The sequence below is a fragment of the Buceros rhinoceros genome, unplaced genomic scaffold (assembly GCF_000710305.1).
Source record: "Buceros rhinoceros silvestris isolate BGI_N320 unplaced genomic scaffold, ASM71030v1 scaffold28489, whole genome shotgun sequence".
Classification (NCBI taxonomy): domain Eukaryota; kingdom Metazoa; phylum Chordata; class Aves; order Bucerotiformes; family Bucerotidae; genus Buceros; species Buceros rhinoceros.
The window spans coordinates 2887-3441 of record NW_010431360.1 but is presented as its reverse complement, the minus strand read 5'-3'; the positions used below and the strand labels follow the sequence as shown (position 1 = coordinate 3441).

General features: G+C 59.3%; 1 protein-coding gene across 1 annotated transcript in view; it reads left to right on the top strand.

Moving 5' to 3' along the window:
* Positions 1-555, top strand: part of UROD (uroporphyrinogen decarboxylase) — a 2654-nt gene that overhangs the window by 752 nt on the left and 1347 nt on the right. The window contains exons 4-5 of the mRNA XM_010143415.1: positions 20-217; positions 466-549. Coding sequence (XP_010141717.1) covers positions 20-217; positions 466-549 — 282 coding nt within the window. The remainder of the gene's footprint in view (positions 1-19; positions 218-465; positions 550-555) is intronic.

The following is a 555-nucleotide window of genomic DNA, read 5'->3' as shown; positions in this document are numbered from 1 at the left end:
CATTCTCCCATGTCACCAGGCGCTGGGCATGGAGGTTGTCATGGTCCCTGGAAAAGGACCCACGTTCACAGAACCCCTGAAGGAGGTGGAGGATCTGCTGAAACTGCGACAGAAGGTGGACGTGACCGCGGAGCTGGGTTACGTATTCCAGGCCATCACGCTGACACGACACAGCCTGGAGGGCAGGGTACCCCTCATCGGGTTCTCTGGGGCACCTGTAAGTGATGTGGCTCCTCCATGTGGGCTTCCCAGCTGGGCTTCTCTGCTCTCTCTTCTGGCATGCCCCCAGCCACGACACCCCAGAGCTGTGGGTGCCTTAGGGTGTGTAGGTGGGGGACATTCAGCGCAGCTGTGCCCCAGGCTCCGGGGTGGCTCACAGGTCCTACCTTCACCTGGCCTCTCACATCTTCTTCATCTCCTTCCATCTCCATCACCCTTTTCATTCCACTCCTCTCCTTCCTGCAGTGGACACTTATGTCCTACATGGTTGAAGGCGGTGGCTCCAACACAATGGCCAAGGCCAAGAGCTGGCTCTACCGTCACCCCGAGGCAAGC